Here is a 22544-nt window from a genome sequence, read left to right on the forward strand (position 1 = left end):
TGACTCGCAAGATAGTACATTCTTGTAGCATCAGTTCATGTTAAAACCTAGCAAGAAAATACGTCTTTACTTGTTAAATGAAATAAAATTTTAGGCTTAAAGGAAGAAAAAAGATTTCACTCACCTAACATCTAGAAGGCGTTTGACATGTACAAATGATCAGTCAGACCACTGCTGAGCATGTAATCTAATCTCTCTGGCCCCATTGTCCTGATTGCAGCTCTTGCTTCCGGGGGACAGTGATGATCCACCCTCAGAAGTTTGTCCTGCCCCTTAAGGACCAGAGTCAGGGATGGAGGCCAAGGGATGAGTTAAGACTTAATTAAAATGGTACATAGAGAAAACGAGGGAGAAGAGAACCTTGGCGACAGCAGCGGGGTCTGAACAGGAGGGGAAAGGCACGAGACACCCTTACGCCAGTGAGATAAGAGATGTAAATGTCTTCTGTAAAGTTTACAGCACTATGCAAATATTGTTGCAGTTGAAGCTAAATGTCATCACACTCGCTTTACAGAGAAGAAATCTAAAGCACGGAAAAGGTGCGGTGACTTTTGCAAAGACGCAAACCAGGTCCAGGTCAGGAATTGCATTAGATACCCAATACCTCACACCCACATTCCCATTGTAATCAGCAATGCAAAGGGACTCCACTCAACCTGGAGAATTATAAGCAGAGGACAAGAGCAGAACAAATACCAAGATGGAGACAAGGTCTGGATATAGCCAAACTCCAAGCCTGCTTCTCATCACCTAGCGCCTTACCGAGAACCTGGAGAACGGGTAGAATCCCAAGACAAAGATCATACAGTCCATCTACTCTCTTGTTTGCGTACACCTCTACATATTCATCAGTAACATTTAGAACAAAAGAAAGAGATAATTACAAGGAGTGAGTTTTTAAAAGCTATTAAAGGTTAACCGAATTCTTGGCATTTGTGCCGTGTCCATTTCCATGTAATTATCCTCGCTTCCCAGAATTCACAGTCAGTTATAGCTGTTAATGCCTAAAGATGATATCCTTGGAAAATAATTTATAGGATCGTTTCTCCAACTTTTCAAATTCGAACCAAGCACCCTAGCTAATAGTCTGATTAGTATTAATGTTATTCTTGGATGGAGAGAGACAGGAGGTCAGAGTGGGATGTTGGGATTGAAGATTTGTTATGAGACTATACTTAGCCATCTCTCTCGAGACCTGAGTGGCTATCTTGGAAATGTTTATATAACTTCATTTATAAAGCTTATCTATTTTGGTCTGTTAACTAAGGATATGAGAAGGGTACAAAACTCCTCTTTCTCTTAGAAGATAGAATGAGGTCTGAACAGTGGCTGCTTTCGGGGAGGTACAGCCAACAGGCCTCCCAGAAAGACAGAAATACAAGGTTCTGGGCTTTATATTCCTTTTTGTTTTTTTTTTTTTTTACAACTTTTTCTCCTCCATTCTTCCTCACAAAAAAATGTTCATTATTGTATATACTTTAATAATCTGTGCTGAGACAGAGGGACAATAAGCTACTGTCCTTTCCTTTGTCCTCTCCTCTTGTAACTGCACTTTCCCTTTCTTGATGGATTCTAATTGCAGCTATTGATCATTTATGTAATAATATTAATATATATATATTTTTTGTGTGTGTGTGTGTATGAAGGACTGTAATTCATATATATATGTGTGTGTGTGTGGTGTGAGAACATATATATACATATATACACATACACATATACACATACACATTCATATACATCATATACATGTACATCATATACATCATATACATACACATACATATACATCATATACATATACATCATATAAACATACATATATGAATGAATGGCAGTCCTTCCTATCTCACATCACCTGCCTATACTATGTGTTTCCAATGAATGTGACAGACTGTTCATCCAAGCTGGGCAAGCAAAAACAACCTTTCTTACTTACTTATTCCAACCCTTCTTCTTTTGTTTTTGAAATTTTTCCAAATATTCTCCCAGTTTGTCTTGGGGTTTGTCTTTTCTTAAATTCTCCAGAGCCTTGCACATGTTATTCCAGTCAGTTTTTGAAGGAAGGGAAAAGAAATACTATAGTTTCCCCCAATGAAGTTATTTATAGTTTAACAGCCTCCCATGAAGCAAGTCATAAGACGCACACAGCCAGGGGTTCAGGCCTGTGTATATCTATTGTTTTCAATGATTACTGACACAATTGTCTTCCACTAAAGTGAAACGTGAAGAATTCTATGGAAAACCAATTGCTTCCCACCATGCCCTTGAAGACAGGCTGGCACAGGGATGCAGTGAGGCAGAGCACCAGGGGCTTACAGATAGTTTACAAACCAGCTCTGCTTCTGAGCAGCCCAGCCTCTGAAAGGAGTATGTCAAGTATAGCTTCAGAGATAAATCAGGTGCCCTGCTAAAGAAACAGTGAATATTATGCACTCTTCTGTGGCTAAGAGTGTATGTGTTTGTGTATGTATGTGTGTGTGTGGAGGGGGGATATAGAGTGTGTGTTTGGTATGTGGTGTGTGTGTGTGTGTGTGTGTGTGTGTGTGTGTGTGTGTGTGTGTGTAGAATAGGATCTTAAGGTGTTCCACCTAATCCTGCTCTCTCTCTCTCTCTCTCTCTCTCTCTCTCTCTCTCTCTCTCTCTCTCACACACACACACACACACACTGTCTTGCAGCATTTAAAACTGCTTTCACCAAGGTTACAAGTATATTCTAAAATGGGCTGTGATAGAAATGTGCAGGGGTAAAGACGAGCGTTGATCAGTTTCCTCCATCCAAGTGGACAATTGAATCACTGGGTAAATGAGAACATGACATTAAAAAGGTCACAACAGGTCACATCAATTCAGATGTTCTACTTACCTTCTCTGGACAGTCGAGATCCTGCTGGGAGTCATGCTCAAAGGTTATAGATATGTCAAACATCTGTAACCTAATAAACCAATGGTCTGTCACCCTCACACCCATCCAAGGCTCTGCTGATCATGTAGATGCCAAGTTTGCTGGTGTAGGCTTTCATGTAGACACTGCTTGTATCTTTAAGCTGCTGCCTTTATTTCTCTGGGTCCTTTCTGATTGTAGTAGTTAATCATTAAGTGTGATCCTACTCTCATATACTACTTGTCGTTGATCTTTCTATGGTCGCATAATTCAGAAGCCTTGTTGATTTCCCCAGCTGTGACAGTCATGAAAATTCAGCCAAGATTCATCAGAATATTAAGTGCCAGGTCTTGCATTTGGCTTCAGGAATGGAGAGGAGATGGTAGAACTTCCGGTCTCCTGAATATCATGGGTGTTGTGAGCATACTGCTGCAGAGGGCACATCATATGATGACAGAATAGACCCTCTGTATGAGAAATTAGGAGCTGAAAAGCAGATAGAATTTAACTCGAAAAATCCAGGGGCAGAATTCCAGGAAGGGCAGCAGCATATATGAAGGCCCAGAGCTTGAAAAGGAGAATTTTTAAGAAATTAAAATAGTCATCAAATGAAATAAGTCCAAACCTGGCTTGTTATAAGAAAATTTGACAGAAGATAAAGCTAAGAGCAAAAGACTGGGTCTTTCAGGCTCAGAAGACACATAATCATCAAACACTTTATTCATAGGGCAGTGGGGAGCCGTGATGGGCTTAATAAGGGAAAGTGATCTACTCAGATCCAGGGAACCTTATCTCAGTGTGGAGAATGCAGTAGACCTGGCGAGAGCTGGTAAAGGAAGGCTGGGACCTAAGAGAGATCTCAGTAATCCGGATAAGAATAATGTGTGTGTGTGTGTGTGTGTGTGTGTGTGTGTGTGTGTGTGTGTGTGAATGTGTGTATGTGGTGTGTGTGTGTGGTGTGGGGCACGTGTGTGTGTGTGTGTGTGTATGTGTGTGTGTGTACGCACATGAGTGCTTCAAGGCATTGTGAGGTAGTGGAAACTGAGATAGGTGAGTTCATATTATACATAAAAAGAATCTTCCATAAGTTGGGGAGGAAAGACAAACAGAAGAACAGAAAAGTTGAGATTGGGTAGTGAGGGGAAGTGTTCAGGATGGAGACTTAAAGGTGACCTTTAAAGCAGGCTTGATGGAGTCTTCCTCATTCATAGTACTCTAGAACCAAGACCACATGTAAATAGAAGTAAGTATAGAACGGATGACTTGTCACAGTAATTTGAGCAAAAGTAATAGTTTCTGGTTTGTTTCCTTTTTCTTTCTAATTTAGCTCTCTCTATATAACTTTTATAAATATCTATATCTATAACTTTTATAACAACATTTGGTTCAATATTTTGGGGGCTAGGAAAAATTCTGTTATTTTTGGGAAAGCATTTATAGTGTCACACTGAGGCCTGTACTGTTAGGACCATGCAGAAGGAACTACTCATGATGACTGAGAACAGTTACTCTCATGAGTTGGAGAAGGAAAAAATCAGTAGCTCCAGTTTCAGGTGTTGGCACTACATGCCATTGGCTACTCCCTGCATTTTCTTATTTAATCTTCCAGTCACTATAGCAGGAAGTACTCTTTCATTGTTATTACAATGAGAGAATTGCAGCATAGAGAGGTAAGAGAATTGTTCAAGGTCAAGTTGGTGGTTTGTGGAGCCTGAACTCAAAGTCCAGGCCATTAGGTACAACATCCATATTCAGTCCACCGCCCAGTATTTTGCTATTCATCTAGGACTCAATGATCTGAGAGTAGACATCACATCAGCATCTGTTATACTCCACGTCTCCACTGTCTCCACTTTCTGCACATTCACATAGGTTTGTGGACCATCTCGGCTCTTTCCTGTCAGCTGAAGATTTAATTCTTTAATGGACTCCAATGCTTTATGAAAACCTGGGAGTGTTTCCCCTGAATTTCCTTTGACAAATCATTTGCCCAAAATAATATAATATAATATAAAATAAAATAAAATAAAATAAAATAAAATAAAATAAAATATTACATTTGATTTGTCCTAGCAACTGTCCTTTGAGGAATCTCTTATTAATACTTATCCTTCTAGAAACATGTCAATCTATGCTTGATTTACATCTTATCGCTAAGCTAATTTTTCTGCCTTGGAGGGAAGAAACAGAGACTTCTCATCATCTACTTTTTTAAGGCATCTTTGATCCTGACACCTTGTCAAAACTGTTGTGAAAGCTGAGGTAAATTATTTTCATATGTTATGCCTGATTCACATGTACACTCACAACATCCCCCCTTTCTCCCTCCTCCAGGACTAGAGAAACCTGAGTTCAGGTAAATCTACTCTGGAACTTTGTAGTAGCTGTTCTTGGGTTCTTGCTTCCTACAGCTCTTTGATAAGCTCCAAGGAAGGAGTCTTGGAGGTTCAAAGAAATCATTCTTTTCTGGGAGAAAAAAAGCCACGAGGGTTAACTCTCAGGAGAGGAGAGACCCAAGGTCTTGAAGTATCAACCAACCATGCCTTTCCATGTTTTATTCTGTAAAGCTTAGAGCAAATGGAGTCAGTAAGGGTGAATAATGAGGTAACAAAATAACACAGGAAAACTCAGAATGTCATTCATTTTTTTCCTCTACATTCTAAGTGTCAGTAAAATGAAGAATAAAGATGTTTTGGAAAAGGAGGAATTTCTTATATTAACTGAAGGCATTGCAAGGGTCCCCTACTCTCTTCACTCTAACTTGACAAAGATTAAAGGGAGGAGGGAAAACAAGAAAAAAAAACAAACAAACAAGTGATAATTGTATATGAGTTAGTTAGAAAAACTATTTTTAAAAAAATGCTTGACTTCTATGGCAATACAAAGTCAAACCTCCCACAAGTGATTAAGAACAAGCATAGTCCTCTTACAAAGTATGGGTGCTTTCCCTGCCTCTCTGCCTACCTTCTCTTCAGGGGCTTTTCTTCACCACATCTATTCTTAGCTTCAGCTCTACCAACCTCCCTGCCTTGCATGGCAAACAGAAGATAGAGAAACACACCTAAGCCTTCAGAAACCTTAAAGTAGATGATATGTGCCTTGGCCTGTTCCCACGTCCCTGAGGAAAGTATGGATTCTAGTCAGCCTTGACGGGCTCGTTGGTTTGAAGCAGACCCCTGCCTGAGCACTAGCCTGTGTGACGTGTTTATCTGAAATCCGCATCTCACTAGCACGCAAGCATCTGATGGGACCAGTGAGTTCGAGAATGTGAGCAGATGTAAATGTGTTCTAATCATGGTGAAATAACATCACCCAAGTTCAGCCAGGATCACACTTATAATAAAACAATATTGATTGATTCCAGGAAGAGCCAAAGATCAGTTCTACCCAATTACACTTTGGCTAGCCCTGACAAAGCAGCATGGCTCAGGGATTATTTCACAGCTCTTTTATAGATGACTGCCATTGCAAAATGTTTGCTGTGACACATGAGGATGTATTTCTATTTGTGCCTGTATGTAAGCTGTATTTATATGTATGTATGTATGTATGTATGTATATACAGATATGAACACACAACTGACTGTGAAGGATTAATGTCACTGTCTGTGCCTGTATATAATCCATATTTATGTGTGTGCATGTATACAAATATAAACACACAATTTCCTACAAAGTATTAATGTCTTATTTATGAACCCCAGGATATCATGAGGCAAAAAGAAAGAAGGGTGAGTCTAAATCTGAGTCCAAAAAAGGGGGAGGGGTCATGATTGACTTATAGTTTGTGGTGGCCATGTAACTAGCATGTTTTAAAAAGAAAAGTATTTCTAAGCAAAGAGAGAGAAACAGACAGGCAGGCAGGCAGCTAGACAGACAGACAAACAGACACATACACACAGAGAGACAGAGACAGGGTAGGAGAAAGACAGAGATAGAGAGAGACACACAGAGGAAGAAGAGGAATTTTATTTACCCATTACAAAGAATGAAGTTGTGTCATTTGTAGGAAAATAGATACTCATATTTAATAAAGTCATTTTCAGACAAATGCCACATGCTTTCTCCACTTTGTAGGTCCTAGACTTATATATTTTATACACAAAGTCATGTATATATAATACACATGTGTATATATATAATACATATGTTACACACACAGACACACAGACACACACACACACACAGACAGACACACACACACACACACACACACACACACACACACACACACACACATATATATATATATATATATATATATATATATATATATATATATTCATGAAAATAGAAGTCAGACTTCTTGGAAACAAAGATGGGTCAGACCAAAAAGGAGTAAAGGCAGAGGGTAGCCAGGGTCTGTGCACATTGTATTCTTGCATGACAATGTGCCTTGTGTGGCCTTGTGCCATAAAAAGTGATAATGAAACAGAGTAGTCTTTTACTGCAGAGCAGAAACAGTTATGCTCCTAGAACGTCACAGGACAGATAACTTACCAGCCTAGTTTATCTCCAATACCCTTGCAGCCTTGCTATTCCAATAACAAAGTTTTGGAAGGATGGCTTCAGTATTCTCTTTATGGCTAGATGCCTAGCATAGGCTATGATCTAGACAGACATGTCCCAGCTAGGCTTTAGGGGAAGATTCCCAAATGGGCAATTAATTTAGATTTAATAGGACAGTTACTGTAAGTTTAAATAAATGCCAGTTAAATATTAACAGTGTATTTATTGAAGATTAGCATTGCTGGATGCATTGTGGGATTTTCTTTTCCTTAAAAAAACCCTTTATCGGAAGACTTTTAATCATCCTGACTCCTCCATCGGCTTGCCTTAGATGCGGAGCAGCTCATTAATTACCTTGGATGATAGTTTTCTGAATTCTGAAGTGGTACCTTGGCTTACTGGAGAGTGGAAGGGCAGAAGGAAGAGGCTATTTCTGCACAGGAGGAACAGATAAGAGACTCTGAAAGGTAAACTGCTCAGAGAAGAGGGGCTGACGAGCGTCATAATCACAGTCTATTAGAGTCGGAAAGGTCCTTGGAAATCATCTGATCCAAGCTCCTTGTGTGAAAGTCAGGAGGTAAAGTCCCAGGTACTTCCTTACAGAAAGTGGCAGACTGGGGCTGCAACTGCAGACCCTTGATCCCTGACTCCCAAGAGTTCTTGTCTTACTCTGGAATCATGCTTTTAATTCTTCAGAAATGTGTTAGCCCATTGGAATGAATTAGCTGTAAGATCTTTAAAGTGACTCACCATCCCTGAAGGATGCTGGTTCATTTTACAAATAGAAGTCCTAACATTTCCAAATAGCAGTGAGTTCAGCGGATGGGCTGAGAGAAACTGGAACCCAGGTGTTCCCGTTTCCAAAATGACAATTATATGGAATTCACTACTAGTAAAGTATATAACTGAAACAGTGCATTATACAACATGTACCCATCTCATTTCGATTTGCCTTTTCTGTTTCTGCTCTGAGCTGAGAACAGGGAGTAAAACCCTCCAGAGAAAACTGGATAAAAGGCTAGGGTGAAACTTGCATAGTGGGTGATTATTTAGGGATCCAAGAAGTAAGGGCATAAAAGGTATGCTTGCCTGACAGTAAATTGGGTGTACTCCAGGTGTGAGGCTTCATAGATTGCCATGAACAGTCATGTTCTGATATCAGAAGCCATGTCCTGAATGGTTGGGTAGCTTCTTGCAAATGTTAGACTTGATAGGTAGAATATATGTGAGTTTATAATGTAGACCAAAGTCCATGGGTGACCTCTCTAGAAGGGTTATCGGGCTAACTTCTCTGGGGTGTTAGAAGAGTTAGAAGACCAAATGACTTTCTGAAAATAGAGCCTGCATCAAGTTTGCCTTACAGACACAAAGTGGCTTTAACCACACCAGGCATACAGAGGCAGAGAGGGGTTCAGGAGATCTTGGAAAAAGGTTCTAAGGTATGGCTTATTTCAGATGGGTTGGAAGCTTCTTCTCCCTCAACACCCTGGATTTTCTCTACCTTTCTACTATACATGGGAACAGGAGAGCTCAAAGTACCTGCTATGGAAAGAATAAGCCAGATCATCTCCTTGTTTCTCTTCTGTGTGCAGGCAGCAGCCATTGGATTCACATTCAGGGGTGAGGCAATGCAGTGTGGGGTGTGGTTGCTTTCCTTCCTGCTGTGTGAAACCAAGGCTTTTCTTCTTACCATATCCTCATGTGGTATTTCTTTTCTTCCTCTGGGATGAGCCCCCCCCTGCCCCCCCCCCCCGGCTCGATCTAAACTCCCTGAAAGTCGGCAGGCCTGTGCTCTGATCCCAGACTCCTCCTGTCCTGTGAATGAATTTCTCTGTGACCTTCCCGACAAGTTTAACACAGCTCCTCCAGGTATCATCCCGAGAAACACAGGAGAAGCCATGCTCTGGACTGAATCTCACATCTGTTCACACATAAACACCATTTGGTGTTTATACGAAAAGCTGTTACCCCAAGGTCCCATCCTAGTTCAAGAGCATGAAGATTTGACTTTTGCCCATTCTGGTACCAAAGTCCACAGTTGCTCTTGGTGGATAAGGTGGGCTGGATGGGGGCTTGAGTTCACGCATCTTCCTGAAGGAGACAGAGCTACCAGCTTGTACTCCAAGCTCAGTTGAACACAGACAGACAAGTAGTGGTCTCTGCTCACCGTCCCTCTGTTCTTGGATTGGATAGAGTCTATGAAGTCGGTCTGCTACAAGAATTTTCCCATGGCACCCTCGTTTCATTCCTCCTCAGCAGTAAAGTTCTATTTAGAATCATTTCCTTAACAAACAAACAAACAAACACAAAACAAAAACCCACAATCAAACAGAAACAAAATAAAAACAAAAAACAAGCACAAAAAGACTTTTCATGTTTGATGCGACTTGCCTTCTTCCATTTATTTCTTCCCCACGGTGCTTATACCACAAGTGTATTCCTGGTTTTGAGAAACTACTTACACCCTGTCTGTATCTCTTGGTGGAGAGCATGCTCTGTGTGGGTTTTCCTGACTAGAGAATTTGTTCCACATTAGCACATCACTACATGTACTCCCCCCTCTCACTGAATGACTCTAGAAAGGCCAATTTGGTACCTAGAAATCTGGACAAGCACCAAAGATTTGCTTCTTAAGGAGAAGGTATGTTTCTGCTTATTTTCCTCAGCTTAGGGGAGAACAAATCTGAGTTCACTAGAACTTTAACATCTGTGCATCTCAGTGTGAATAATGTAGCTAAGAAACCCAAGAGCACCTGACTGGCGGCATCAGCAGCAGGCGTGGGTTCTCTTCTCCACCTTTAGTCATCAACAGAGGCTCTATATGTGCTGGCTTACTGAATGCATCAGGTTCGGTGGGATTACTGGATGCCCAGTGTAATCATAAGCAATTTGGGGTCTCCTCCTTAGTTGTCTGCATGGCCCCCAGATGTAGCAATAAGTCAGTATTTGACAGTCAGCTCTTTCAGCAGTGCCCATAGCTGTGGACCAATATAAAGAGAGTTGGAAAAGTGTCAGGAGTATTGAGTTCTTGTCCTGCTTTGTCCATCATTAGCTTTATACCTTTATGGCCTTCTGGGAATCATCCCTTACGTCCTAAAATGAGGTATGTGTTGCACATCTTCCTACACTCTTTCTGAGACATCCTTCTGTGATTCTCTGGGTCTGAGTTTTTTTTTTACTATGATCTAAGTCTTACACAAGAGGCAATTTTGTCCCAACCTCTCTGACTCTTGGGATACACTCTCTGGATACCTACGCTTTATATTACAGCACTTTGATTTTGGCTCATTCAGCTGCCCTCTATAGCCTTTGACCTACTGCCTCTCTGCTTTGTGCATCTCTTATACAGTTCTGTGGGTTTCAAAGCCCACGGACGGGCAGCCATGCCCCTGCCTTTTCTTCATCTTCTTCTTCTCCGATCTCTCTATTTCTGACCTCTTTTCTGTCCATGCAGCAATCTTCTTGTCTTCATGCTGCCTTGTTGCTCTTCCAACTGAAATCCTAACACACTGGAGTACAGCCCGTATAAGCAGTGGCTTTTATTGTGATCCTGTATTCATAGAGGAGCAAAAAATAGCACACATTTTTTTCCAAAGCCCAGCCCTTCCCTACACCCCTGGAGGCACCTCTTTATCCAGATTTACACTGCTCTTTCTGATTAAATCTTCCAATATCTATTTGATGTCAGGCCACTCACTAACCGCCCTGCATTTTTCATAGTGCCTGTACTTCTGTTTGAAATCTCCACCAGGAGAGGGGGGCCTTTCCCTTTTGTAGAGAACTAGAGCTGGCCTTTCTTAAGCTACTGCTCTTTCTCTTGTTTCTTGCATGGTGCCATAGCCATGGCTCTTTAGCTCACCCTAGCTTGCTGTAGGTAACATGGAGTAAAAAGGAAAACAAAAAAGCCCAGTGGACTGACCATTGTCAGGATGTCTTCCTGTTCAAACCCTAGTTTTGTATACAGGTACAGGTGCCAGGTCAGAAAGAAGCCACCACACACTCTAATCTGCTTCCACGTGTGTGTGTGTTTGTGTGTGTGTGTGCGTGCGCGCGCGCACCTGAGAGAGAGAGAGAGAGAGAGAGAGAGAGAGAGAGAGAGAGAGAGAGCTTGAAAGGTATTGTCCTAAAGATATTTTTATAACCTGAAGCAATTACAGCTGTCAGTGTAGAGACAAGCTATGACAAGTTGATTTATGTGTACAGTATATGTGTATGTGAGAAAGACGGGAGGAAGGAGAGGGGGGCTGGGAGGGGAAAAGAAGGTGGAGGTGGTGCTCCTCAGGAGTCTGCCTTCCAGGAGGCAGAGAGGAAGTTGTTTCTATAAAGAACACAAATAATGAAATTGCTCTGACTGTCATCCCTTTTTCATTAACTCAGATATGCTGGGAAAAATAAAATAAATCCAGCAGTTTTTATGAAGCCAGAGACAGGATATAAGATAAGCCACTAAGTGCTGGTTATATTTAGGGATTAGGGGATGGGAAGGCAATTGACATGCGATTTTGATCTTCATCTTTTTTTTAAAGCACTTCAATAGCAGGTTTGAATGAAGCCGATCTGTCTTGTTAATTATGTGGGAATCTCTGACCTTAGGCCACTTTCTTGACTTTTATTTGTGAGTAGAGCTTAGACTCCCTGGGCTCACAGAGCAGAGGTTGTGAGTTGCTTTTCTTTGTCCTCCTGGAGAGTTACCTGAGGACTGTGGGGCTTTCTGTGGACAGCCACTGGGATGCTGCAAGTTAGTACTGTTCCTCATGGTCTGAGACAAAAGCATTCTGCCTGCCTAAGACAAAATTCATTCAGGCCAGATAGACTATGTCTCAAGGAGCCCATGAGGATTATTTTTTTTTTCTGTCTAGCCATAATAACGAAGCAGAAACGGAAAGAATGTATTAATAAAGCCTCTTCCATCTTAAATGGTTTTCTAAGTATTTTTCCTGTAGAGTTAATCATGTATGTTGGTCCATTGGGACAGCCTGTTGGTTGTCATTATCCCCATTCCTAAATGCAAAACCTAATGCTCATTTGAACCTTTTCGAAATTAGATACAAGAGACTGAATGAAATTTTTCATGAAAGGAGTCAGCCCCATTCATTCTCAGGCCTGAATTTAGAAGGAAATGGCTCCAAAGCCCAAAAGGTGTTTGTTTCCATGGGTGTGGCATTTAGGAAAAGGGCTTGTGATGGCACCAGAGGATGGATAGTTAGTGAATTATTAGTAATGTGCTGGATTTAATGGAAGAGCCTTGAGCCCAGCAGCTTATTAACCAGCAAAGAGAAGCTCACACTTTTTGTCCGTGCTCATGAACAGTTCAACGGAATGAAACAGTTTAATATCAAATTTTCATAATTTTCCCCCTGGAGAATGAGACAAAATAGGCTTTGGGGGAAAAAAAAGCCATTTGTTCTCGTCATAAGTCAACAGCCAGCATTTTTTGGCACCATATGTCAAAAGGTTCCCTGGGATCAAAAATAGTGGCTGAGGTCCCTGAGACTCTAATATCAGAAGAAGTCACTAGAGGAGACAATAGGGAATTGGTCTGGTAATGAATTGATGTCAAGTACTTTGATACCTCCAGTATAAAGCTGCTCAATACTTCATGGCCCAGAAGCGGCTGGGCAACTATAAAGTCAGGAAAGCAAGTTTGCTCATCTTCTTTTGTCACTTTTGGGTTTGGCTAACACATTCCAAAGCTGACCTCTACCCTCTCCTCCACTGTAGCAGTGTGAGTGGGAGATTATGGGAGATACGCACTTGTGGATCTTACATACTATCTACGTGGAAATGGCTGGTGTGGCTCAATAGTGCCAATGTTTGGTGGTGCTAGCACCTCTGAGGTTAATAATGGTTCTGTAGTAATGTTTTGGTATCTGGTGTTGGATAACTTTGGAGAAGCACTCCCCCCCCACTATTATTTCATAGTTTGTTTTCTAAAATAGTACCCCAACTGAATGCAAGAGAAAGTCTAGGGAAATAGAACCAGAGTATCCTCCCTTTCATTTCCAGTAACAATTCAGAACAGTATTTGGAGCTCAGGATTGGAAGTCCCTGAGAAGGGAGCCTATTGGTGCTACCCATATTGTTCCTATCCATCTATCCTGTTCCCACTGACCTGCCCCTGTTACTTGTACAGGGACCAGGCAGGGTCCATCAGAGCTAGGGTGAAGGGAGAAACACGATGATGTAGGCACAGAGGAAGCAGCAGCAGACAGAGAAAAGTCACAGTCTTTCTTTGGGCTTCAAAGATTTAACGAAAGCCACGCCTCTTGGAGATGAAATTAGGTATGCCAGAGTGTGAACCCAGAACCCAGAGACTCTTCCTTAGAAAGGAGGCTGGGGCTTACATTGGCCCATGCCTGTGTACTGTTTACCCAGGTAGCATACTCAGTGTCAGTGGTGGGGTTGAGGGATTGAGAAAGGCTGTGTTGAATTTGACCAACATTTTAAAGGGATTTTGTTCATTTTATCAACCCAGATGCTTCTGGAATTTCCACATTTATTTTTTTACATGGACGATCTCTTAGAATGGTTGTGTTGAGTCTGCGGGGTTTTAAGAGGGTGGGTGTAGTGCAAAGGGTGGTGTAACATTGAATAAAAATGAGATTATTTAAAGCATCCTCCTAACGTAAATGTACTCTCAATGCTGATAGAATTAATTTGACCATTTTAAAGGTGCATATGTGCATGCTGCAGGCTCTTCTCTTCCTAGTTAGTTTGTGACCCTTATTAAGATATCTAGGGTTATTAAGACCTCACAGTAACTTTGTCTTCTTAATTGCGAAGAGCTAGCTCTTCAAATCCAGAAATGGTTAAACCGGTGGCCAGAGGTGGCACACCGTCCTGCCCTGGCCCGGCGCGGCGGGGGTTAAGGTGGGCGCCCGCGCCCCGCACCCTTCGGGATGAGCGCACAGTCCGTGCCGCCCGCCTGCCGGATCGCTTGGAGTCGGCAACGAGAGAAAGTGGCGGTCAGGGATGGAGCTGCTGCCATGACAACCCCGGCGGTCGGGGCCCGCGCGCGTCGGGGCTGCTCCCGGGAGGAAGGCAGCGCGGAGGCCGGGGGCGGCCGCTGAGCGTGGCGTCCGCGGCTTTGGTGCCGACTGCGCTTCGCCTTCTGCAGAAAGCCAGAGAGCGGACTGGGGACTGCTGCGGTCCGCCCCTGCCGCGCCGCTCCAGCCTCGCTACTGCGCTGCAGAGACAGCCCAAGCTGCGGCTCAAATCTGTGCTCTGAGGAAGTTGACCGTGGCTCTGCGGCAGGATTCCCGAGTCCGGATTGCACGAAGCCGGCTTAGCAGGCGCCTCCTCGCACCATCCTTGCCGCCTCTTGCGTGCTCTACTTTCCATCTGCTATTGTTCCAGATTGTTTCTGGCGGCGAGCCTTGCTCTGAAACTTAAGAAAGTGCTGGATTTCCCCTTGTTCGATTGAGGAATCGTAGACCACATCTGGGTGGCTGGATTCAACCTAGCCACAGCCCCGTTGGATACCAAAGTGCTTACTCCTGTACAAAGTGCCATGCCTGGACTGCTACGGGGAAGAGGCAGCTTCTGAGACCCGCACCTGTGTGCCTGCTTGCCTGCCTTGCGCTTCTCTTTCCTGGCCACCTTCCTGGCCACAGGCAGCGCGGAGAAAGTCCGCCTCGGATGTGTGTGGAAACTGGTTCTCGGAGGCTGCGAGCTGAGGCTGGATTTAGGGGAGGAATATTAGACTTGGAAGAGTCTGCGCGCTCTTCTCCTCCCAGTGCATCGCGCGGTCGTCGCTAGTTCATCGCTGGGTCCCCGCGCTCACTCCCCACCCCACCCACTTCCTGTGCTCGCCCGGGGGGCGTGTGCGTGCCACTACCGGAGTTCTGGGAAGTTGTGGCTGTCGAGAATGGGGGTCTGTGGGTACCTGTTCCTGCCCTGGAAGTGCCTCGTGGTCGTGTCTCTCAGGCTGCTGTTCCTTGTACCCACAGGAGTGCCGGTGCGTAGCGGAGATGCCACCTTTCCCAAAGCTATGGACAACGTGACGGTCAGGCAGGGGGAGAGCGCCACCCTCAGGTAGGGAACTGCCACTCTACTAAATGATTTGTTTGGGCTGGGGCAAAGGGGCAGGGGTGGGGGTGTGTGCTCTGGAGCAAGCCAGGGATAGTGGAGAGATCCCTAGCTCGCAGTGCTGCACGATTCCTGGATGAGCTAACTGCTCTACCAAGGAATGTGGCGATCACAGGGCAATGCTAGGGAAGAGCTGTGTTTTCTAAACCTGGCTTCTTTGACTAAGGAGTTTGTGAAGGGTGAGGGATAGCTGCCTTATTTTGAAGGCAGTGATCATGTTACTGCCTGTTCCTGAGCCTGGCAGTTATGACGACCTGGGGCTTGGCTGAGACTCAGCATGGATGATCTCCCCTCTGAAGTTAATGAGTCCCAAAGCAGGAATCTGGCTTGGTGTGGACGCCCTTGCTCTACCAGTGCCACTGAGAGTTGCCACAGGGGCTGGACTGTGCAGAAACCTCCTTTCCTGAGCCTGGTTTTTAACTAACGTTTTTCTGGGTTGTCTGTATTCCATGAGATGATGGGCAGAGGCAGATGTATTTTCCTGTCTGAATGTGGCTTTTGGACACTGGTACCATGGACTCTGATTTGTCTGTGGAAACGCCTTCTACATGAGTGGACTGTGTTCTGTTTGTTATGCTCATCAAAGCAGTACGTACGAAACTTGGCCTTGAACAAACCCTAAGCTTTAGTGTTGTGTTGGGTCAGGAATGGTTTCTGGGGTTGAGGAGTGCAAGCTCCTGGGTGGAGGAGAAGAATCTTAGCTACATTTTGTGCTAAGTGGGACAAGACTGTCTCCCCTGCGATATTGCTATTGAAGTACCGACTCCATTTCCAGTTGGTAAAACCACACCACTCACAGGAGGACTATATAGCAGATGATTGTAATGGGAAATTTTCATCTCTGGAATTTTTAAGAGAGCAAGCAACCTTCATACCTCTCTTCGACTCAGTGTGTCCTCTTTAATAAAGTTTTAAAAACTGATTAACTGAACTGACCGCAGGTAACAGGATGCTGTTTTTGTCCTCTAACATGGAGATTCTTGGGAAATAAACCTTGGCTTTTGGTGCCAAATGTCCTGGTTCCATCGATGCTGAGATTGGAGTACCTGTGACTGTGCACAGGGTTCCCATTGGAAAGACCATCTTGGGGTGTGAGTGCTGACATTCCAGAGTTGAGTTGTGAGGACATTATTTAAAAAAAAAAAATACATGTGATTTAAAGAAACCATGCAAGGGACTGCAAACATCCCCAAATCCTTTGTCTTTGAGGACCTAACTCTTATGACTCCAATGAACTCCTGGTTACTTAGCCGTTCCAAGAACGAACTTTGTAGAGACTACTTTAGATTAAGGTGAACTGTTGAATTTTAAATATGCATTGATTTCAGTCTACTTCAAAATGAAAACAAACCTCTAAACAATAGAGTCAAGAAAATTTAGTAATCTGTAGATGGCCCCTCTGACCCTTACCCTTGGCTGCAGGGAACAGACCTCCAGGGACAAAATAAAGACACTATCTATGGGGATTATTTTAGATACAGATAGACACCCCTTCACACACACAACAGTCAAACGAGAGAAAAAGAAGGTGTCAGTGACCTAGAGATTTGAAGCTATAAATAGACAACATGCCTCCACAGTGACTCTCACATTCTAAGGGAAACGAGAGGATTGGAGTAACCAGGATGTCATCCCAGGAAGCAGTAGTCCCATAGTTCAGGAGGATGCAGCCTTTCCAGAGTGGCTGCATCCAGCAGGTGCCAGGACCCTGGACTTCTTTCTAACAGTATATTATTGTATATTCACTGCTTTCCTCTTGACTCTCACCCTCACCGTAGTCTCTTTCAGATACCAGTATTCGTTTGCAGTTTCGCATAGACACTCCACACAGTCATCTTGTTCAAACACAAATAGCACTAGTGAGGATATGGGTGAAGATTCCCTATGCCTCGGGACAATCACAACCCAAGCTTTCAGAAATGGCCCATCTAGTCTCCTTGCTATGCTGTGTCAGCCCCAAAGGACAGAATATCTTTGTGACACTCAGGAGGATGGACCTCTCAGTGGATGGAACCTTAAAACTTAGGGATTAGATGAACCAGGGTCTCCTTTCCTATCAACAAGTAGAGAGGCAGAAGCCCTCTGCTCGCGTGGAAGGCCATCCTGCAGCAAGACTGCAGTTTCACTCATCACCAGCAGAGGGCTTTCTGCTCTGGCTACTTTTTATTCTGCTTTGTTCTTGTCAGTATCATCCTGGAAGTCTTTTGTAGTCCCTAAAGAGAATAAATGTCTCAGCAACAAATTCTACTTTGAAGAAACTTTAAAAGTTTATCCAATTATTTCTAGTGATCTTTGCGGAGACACGGCACTGACTATATAGAGTTGCAAGTGTTTCTCAACTCTCGCTCTTTCTGTACACCCCTTGACACTCCCCTCCGTGGGCACATGCTTTATGAATGGTGAGACCACATGGCACAGAATTTTTAAATATCCTGGTGTTGAAAAGTCGCCGTGTATTAGGGAATACTGAAGTGCTTTATATAACATTCCATTTGTCATTCAACCTCCTAACATTGTAAGAGAATTTTAATAATAATTATTATGTAGTTGCTACTATTACCACACTTTACAGATGAGGAAAATTGAGGCACTGGCATGAAGAATTAGCCTCGCTTGGGTCTGGGTAGATGTCTTTACTGATAGAGTGTCTGCTTAGCTCATATGAACCCTGATTGGATTGCTAGTCTAACCCTCCCACTCACAGAAAAAAAAAAAAAAAAAGCATTATTTGATTAAGGTGGAATAGCTAAGAGTTTTTGAAGTGGGACTAGCAGGAGGTACTACTAATGATGTTAGTAAGTTGAGTAGTAATATCACTTATTGACCAGCCACTGTGTGGTACTATGAACTAAATGTACATAGTAACAGTTAATCCTCCCTACTCTCTGAAATTTATGTAATTATCTCTCATTTTATAAATGAAAAAGTTGAAACCCAAAGAACAGCATTTTTCTGAACTCACAGCAGTAGCAAGCAACAGAACTAGACCACATACATTGAGATCCCCCAAGACTTATTCGGGCCCAATGAACTATGTGTCTCCCGACTTCCCTAGTGGGATTTAATGTCTACCATCATTTCCTTTTTGTAGTGTTGCGTAACTGTCTTTCGGAGTGGGCTGAGTGTATTATGGGAGAGCAAAGATCACACCTTTTAATGTCATGAGCTCCCTGGGATGACAGGGGTTTACTAAGCAGATGGATGAGTGAAGATAAAGCAAAAATACCCTTCATGCCTTACCTGATTTCTCTGACTTTATTTCATATGTTAGCAATGATCCAACAATAAAGATTTACTGTGTAGTTCTCTCAAGAAGGGTGCAGAGCCAGGAGATGGCCTGGGTCCACTCACCAAAGCCAACCTGTGAACAAGATAGTCGAAATTAATATGTGGGGCTAGGATGGCAACAGGGGAGGCTCTGAGCAAAGCATCCCCTGCTGGAGGGAGGTTTTCAGTTCTTAGGACTGTAACCTGAGGTGGCTCCTGGGCTAATCAAGCTCAAGTACAAACCTCCACAAAGCATCAGAATGCCACTCAATGATTCTGCCCATTGAGCGAACTTTCCACCACTAAAACAGCTACTACAAAAGTCAAATATTTCCTGGGTGTGGGAGCAAGCCAGAGACTGAGTTTCTGCTCCCTGTCTTGTTTCTAGACTTGTAGTGGCTGAGCCATTGAATTTTTCTTGAATGAGTTAAAAATAAAAAGTCGGACTTAATGTACAAGATTAAGGCTAAGTTTTGATATGGCAACATCATAAAGTAACACAGAATGTTAGGGCAGCTCTAGAGATTTTCCTTCCAGATGTAGGAAACCAATTCTTTATGGGTCTCTGTTAGTTTAGTCCTTGCAGATACTCTGAGGGTCCTGGAAGACAGAACTATGTCTTCTTTGGGTCTTTATTTCAGTGTTAAGCACATGGCTTTGCCCAAAGGGCCTTACTTTGGTTGTTCCTACTACTAGGAACAATGCTATCTAGACTGCTCCATCCACCATTATTTCCAATTTTGGCCCAAATTCAAATGACCCCCCATCCCCTGCCTTAGTGTCTTCTCATTGGCTTATCAGAGTGGGAGCTTTCTCTTGAGCATTCATCTCTGTCTGATGTCATTTCATTCTTTTTTTTTTTTTTTTTTTTTTTTTTTTTTTTTTTTTGTTACCTAACTCACCTGGACAGTGAGTTCCTTCCGGCTCGGTACACCCTCTGGCCTTTTCAGCGTATTGGTACTCACCAGTGTCCTTTCTATGGGAAGTGATCGATGCAGTAAACATATGAATGAGTGAAGAAATGTGTGTCTGAAATCACTCCCTTTTCTCCTCCTCTGTCTTTCTTTATCTTGTGATCCTTGGCCTGGAGTGTACCATCACAGGTGACCTGGTCACATATGATGTGGGGTGGTTCCTGAGGAGTTACTGGTTCCAAATACACACCATCTGTTGAGCTGACGTCTTCCTGAGCTGCACACAGATGGGCTGTGCTGGGAGTTTGTTCCTTATTTGAGATCTGTGCTATGACATGTGCCTCCCACTCTGGCAGGCCACTTTACTACCTAGTCTTCCAATCTTTGGGGAAATGTTCCTGATGATGTGCCAGGTGTACTTAAGAGAAAGTAACCTACTTAAGATGAGGAGGAGGACAGAAAATTATCCCCCTCCCAGAATCTATTTTTACAGTCCCCTGGCAGCAATTGTCTCAGGGTGGGACTATTGATCCCTGCATATGGGTTCCCTCCTTCTGAATAGCAATGCCATTCAGGAAGCATGCCCTGGGCATTCTTCCTTGCCCCCTCTCAGGGATGCTGACTGTGCTCCCCTCAGGAGCAACTCAGGCATCCAGCCTGCTACCATGGTTCTGAGGAACATGGGCAAATGGGCATAGAGGTTTCTAGAACTATGCCAAGTCCACTGAGGAGCTGAAAAACAAAATGGGAACCATAAAATCTTAACTAACTATGGGACAGAAGGAGGGGAAATGTACTGGTTTTTACTGGAACCCAAAACTGGGTAGAGAGAGGCAACCCAGTTTGCCAGTATCTCTTCCTGTCATCAGAAGGGTTCTGTAGAAATACTTATTTTTTTCTGCTGTCAAGGGCACACAGCATTTTGAAGTTTGAAAGGATTAGAGACCATGAAGGTCAGCCACATGGTTTTAGGTGTAATGAAGGTGTTCACAGTCAGTCTTGCTCCAGGGTAAGAAAGATGCATGAGCATCACTTCTAATCCCTGCCTCTGGGCTCACCAGGGTAGGGTGTATGTGCCTAAAAGAAGGTTGCTTTGTTCACTAAATACCAAACTACTCTGAAGACTTACTAGGTGTGTTTCTGATACAATTGGTTGATGTAGTCACTATGTTCTCAGTTCTCACCTAACTCTGCTTTCTTTGGACTAAAGCACAATGTTGTTACATGACAGCTCTGACTCTGTGGGACAAGCCTATCTCACCTGTGCTAAGCCTTAGGGTTGAGTGATTCTCAGTGGAATCACAAAAGAGATGCAATTGTTATTCTGATACAGACCAGGAAACAAAAGTGAAGCTTTCCCTCAGATCACAAGATCAGATAATAGGCTCCTGGGCCTGGCTTTTAGACTCTTTCTCTTTAGGCCAGAGAGCAGGACTCATTTTATGCCTCTTCTTTCCCAAGTCCCACTGTCCACTGTTCCATGACCCAAATAAACTTACTTGCTCTTCCTTGTGTTGTAACAATGGTTTTTCTTGTTTTGTTTTTTGTTTGTTTGTTTGTTTGTTTTGATGAACTTTGACTGTCAGACCTGGGAAGAAGGAAGGTTTATGTGGTTTGTGAAATAGACACACAGAGAGCTAGTCTGCCTCCTTAGGACCCTTTCTCTGAATCCTGGGGCTGAATTGTTTTGCTCAGAGGAAACATTATTCCAGGTTCTACCATTGATCCTTTGCTTCAGATATTGGCAGTCATGAGATTTTCACAAAGAGGACACAATTCCTCAAATATCTACAGGTGTTTTCCCAGAATGGGACACCAAACTGTTCAAGACAGAGACAATTCTCTAAGGATGCTACAATCCAGTGGATCTGGATGCCAAGTGGTTGAGGTCCAATGGTCAGAGCTGGGGTTTATCTCTAGGCAGGGTCTGGGGACTATCTATCGTTCTTTGTTTGTTTTCTTTCTTTCTTCTCTTTGGTTTAGATACATGGAATAGGACCATTTACATCTCTTCTGGGGTATTTTAGAAAAGCAGAAAACTAAATACTATTGATATATACCTGTTCTTTAGGGCTGAACATTTCACTAAAATCATTTCATTTCCAAAGGAATATGAAAATAGGTAAATTTCCATTGTAATTGATAACCTGTAAAAAATAGATAATGTTATCAATGCTATATGTATCTATATGCATGTAGAAATGCATGCAGATGGTAAAAAAAACCAGTGTTTTTAGAACATGAAAAATGTACTGGGTTTAGGATACATTTTCAGATTTCTTGTGTGAACAAAGAAAGGAGATGAAACAGAAATTTAACTGAACGACAGCTGGTGGAGACAAAGGTCTCTGACACAGAATTCAAACCAACTTATATTCCAGCAAATGTGTACTAGGACAGAGTGATGTAGTTGAAGGAACATGAGCTTTGTGTCAGGAACCTAAGCAGTCCTGATGTAGGCATCTTCTCAGTGTAAGATTTTTAGACAAAAAGAAATTAGTCTCTCTTTGTTTGAAGAGAACATTTGCTACCTATTCCATGATGTGTTGGGTGAAAATAAAGTAGTGCACATGCCTTAATGCATAATGACCTTTGTCACATGAATACCCCTATATTCATTTATATATAAACTTATGTATATGCACATTAGATGTATACAATATCAACACCTTTTCATTCTTTTCTCATTGTAAACTGATGTAGCTCAAATATTCATGTCACTATACTTGGATAGATTTACTGTATTCACTTTAGAAGGGTTATAAAAAGAAAAGTCTTGCTTTATCCACACATATTCATCTTTAATTCTGTCTGTGTGTGTGTGTGTGTACACATGTGGAGGGGTTGTGAGTGTGGTGTGCACACAGTCTCCAGAGCACCTT

General features: G+C 42.8%; 1 protein-coding gene across 9 annotated transcripts in view; it reads left to right on the top strand.

Moving 5' to 3' along the window:
- Window positions 1-22544, top strand: part of Ntm (neurotrimin) — a 940612-nt gene that overhangs the window by 528890 nt on the left and 389178 nt on the right. For 8 of the 9 annotated variants that reach the window (XM_034510278.2, XM_034510280.2, XM_076939688.1 and 5 more), the window contains exon 2: window positions 15343-15427. In XM_034510278.2, coding sequence (XP_034366169.1) covers window positions 15343-15427 — 85 coding nt within the window. Of the gene's footprint in view, window positions 1-14426; window positions 15428-22544 lie in introns of those variants that run through there. The other variant, XM_076939689.1, reaches the window with a different exon arrangement.

Source organism: Arvicanthis niloticus, chromosome 8 (assembly GCF_011762505.2).
Source record: "Arvicanthis niloticus isolate mArvNil1 chromosome 8, mArvNil1.pat.X, whole genome shotgun sequence".
NCBI classification, from domain to species: Eukaryota; Metazoa; Chordata; class Mammalia; order Rodentia; family Muridae; genus Arvicanthis; species Arvicanthis niloticus.